At 62.2% G+C, this 2,309-nt stretch overlaps 1 protein-coding gene across 1 annotated transcript; it reads left to right on the forward strand.

Moving 5' to 3' along the window:
* Positions 1-360: 360 nt before the first annotated feature.
* On the forward strand, positions 361-2,084 carry LOC125548021. The gene has a single exon (XM_048711729.1). The coding sequence runs from the start codon at positions 422-424 to the stop codon at positions 1,895-1,897; it is 1,476 nt and encodes a 491-aa protein (XP_048567686.1). The 5' UTR covers positions 361-421; the 3' UTR covers positions 1,898-2,084.
* The last annotated feature ends 225 nt before the right edge of the window (positions 2,085-2,309 follow it).

Genomic DNA, 2,309 nt, shown 5'->3' on the forward strand with positions numbered 1-2,309 from the left:
TATACCGAAACCATACCGAAATAATTTGGTATATACCGAAACCGAACCGTAATTTATTTTCATACCGTATTTACCGAAGTATTAATACCGTACAAACCAAATACCGTATAAACCGAACCATGTAAACCGAATAAACCGAACGCACAAAGTGAGGAGCGGGCCAGCAGCTGATTCCCAACCCTCCACGGATCTTCTGCGCACGCACTCGGTTACAAGCTGTGCACAGAAGCAGCCACCCGGCGCAAAGAATCCTAGGTGGTTTTCGGCGCGTCCGTGGGCTACCGGCGGCTGCCCCCTGCCCCGCTCCTCCTTTTTATTCCCCGCTCCTCTACACGGGCCAGCGCAAAACCTAGAGTTGCCACAAGAGTCCCCCTGGAAAAAAAAGAGTTGACAACCAGAGACCGGTGGTCAGGCTTTGCCGATGGAGAGGGTTGACGGAGGAGCGGGGTTGGGTGCGCGTGGGTCTGCGGGGGCGATGCTCGGCATGGAGATGCACCTCGTCCACCAGCCGCAGCCGCAGATCCACACGGCCTCCTCGTTCCAGCAGCCGCCGGAGCACCTCCACCACGCCAACGGAGGCTTCCAGGTCCAGCACCACCAGGCCATGCCGATGGGGCAGCAGCACCCGCCACCGTCGTACGCGGCTTACGTGGCGCCGCCATCGAGGGTGGTCAACGCGCATGAAGAGGAGGAGATGGGCAACGGCGTCGCCGCCGTGCAGCAGCCGGGGGCGGGGACAGCGGGGTGCTCGTGGTCCCGGATGAAGTGGACGGATGCGATGGTGCGTCTGCTCATCGCGGTGGTGTACAACGCCGGGGACGACGGGGAGGGCGCGTCTGCAGGAGGCAGGGCGGCGGCGGCGCATTCGCACGGGAAGGCGGTGGCGTCTGCGGCGGCGCAGGGCGGGCACGGGCCGCAGGCTGCGGCGCAGCAGAGGAAAGGTAAGTGGAGGTCCGTGTCCCGGGCGATGGTGGAGAAAGGCTTCAAGGTGTCGCCGCAGCAATGCGACGACAAGTTCAACGACCTCAACAAGCGCTACAAGCGAGTCGTCGAACTGCTCGGCCGCGGCACGGCGTGCAACGTGGTCGCGAACCCCGCGCTGCTCGACGCCATGGGCGAGCTCACGGCCAAGGCCAAGGAGGAGGCGCGCAAGCTGCTCAGCTCCAAGCGCCTCTTCTTCCGCGAGATGTGCAACTACCACAACCCCGGCGGCACCGCAACAGCCTCGCACGGCACCCAAGGCGGCCGCCAGGTGGTGAATTTCAGCACGCGCTCGGAGGACGACAGCGAGGACGACGTCCTCAGTAGCAAAGAGGCTGAAGAGGAGGAGGACGACTACGACCTGGACGACGTGGAGGAGAAGGCGCCAGACACCAAGCGCAGCGACGGCCGCATCGACGACAGCAATGGCTTCCACAACTACGGCGGGCACAAGAACAAGCACCGTCGTGGCGAGAGCAGCGCGGCTGCGGCCGGGGAAGACGGGGAAGAGAACGGGAACAACAATCCTGCCCGCGGGATGCCGTGCACCATGCAGCAGCTGAAGCGCGAGCTGGCCGCGGCGGAGGCCGGCGGCGACCAGCAGCAGCTGCGGCAGTTGGTGCGGCGGCGCGCGCTGGAGCTGGAGAAGCAGGAGCTGGCGTACGAGGTCCAGGAGTTAGCGCTGGAGAAGTACCGCCACAGGTGGGAGCAGTTCAAGGCCAAGAAGGAGTGGAACATGGAGCACGAGCGCCTGCAGATCGAGTGCCTACGCGTCGACGGCCAGCGCATGCTGCTCGTGCTCAAGCAGAAGGAGTTCGACCTGGACCACCTCCCGGGCGCCCAGACCCCGCCGCCCGGCGCTGCCATCCAGCAGCAGCCCGGCTCCAGCCCCTCCACCACCGGGCACCCCAACTAGCTAGGCAGGACACAGGCAGCCATGCAGGACACCATGCATACATATATTTCGCTTTTCCCTTAGGCCACCATGCATACTCCATTTTTCCTTTTCCTTCGCCAGCATGCATTACATTTCGCTTTCGATTCGTTGTAATCAGCAGTAGCAGCTGATAAATAACCTGTAAGATGCCTGCCTTGAATTGAGAAGTTTCAGAATTCAGATGCCAATGGTCTCTTCTTGATCTGCCCGGGATAATCCTTGTACTACTTGTCAGCGTTGAGTCTTGAGTGTACTCGAGTATCTACCTCGATCGTGGGAGTCCATGGGCATCTCCGAGTTGCTTGGCGCTCTGCAACTGCCCCATGGTCGGGGCGGCGCTGACCCCCATGGTCCACTGCCCACGCGGTGTGGCTTGGCCTTTTGCAGTGGC

Source organism: Triticum urartu, chromosome 3 (assembly GCF_003073215.2).
Source record: "Triticum urartu cultivar G1812 chromosome 3, Tu2.1, whole genome shotgun sequence".
NCBI classification, from domain to species: Eukaryota; Viridiplantae; Streptophyta; class Magnoliopsida; order Poales; family Poaceae; genus Triticum; species Triticum urartu.

Bases quoted from the DNA above. Each gene is read 5' to 3' on its own strand.
- LOC125548021 (XM_048711729.1), top strand. From the start codon at position 422: ATGGAGAGGGTTGACGGAGGAGCGGGGTTGGGTGCGCGTGGGTCTGCG.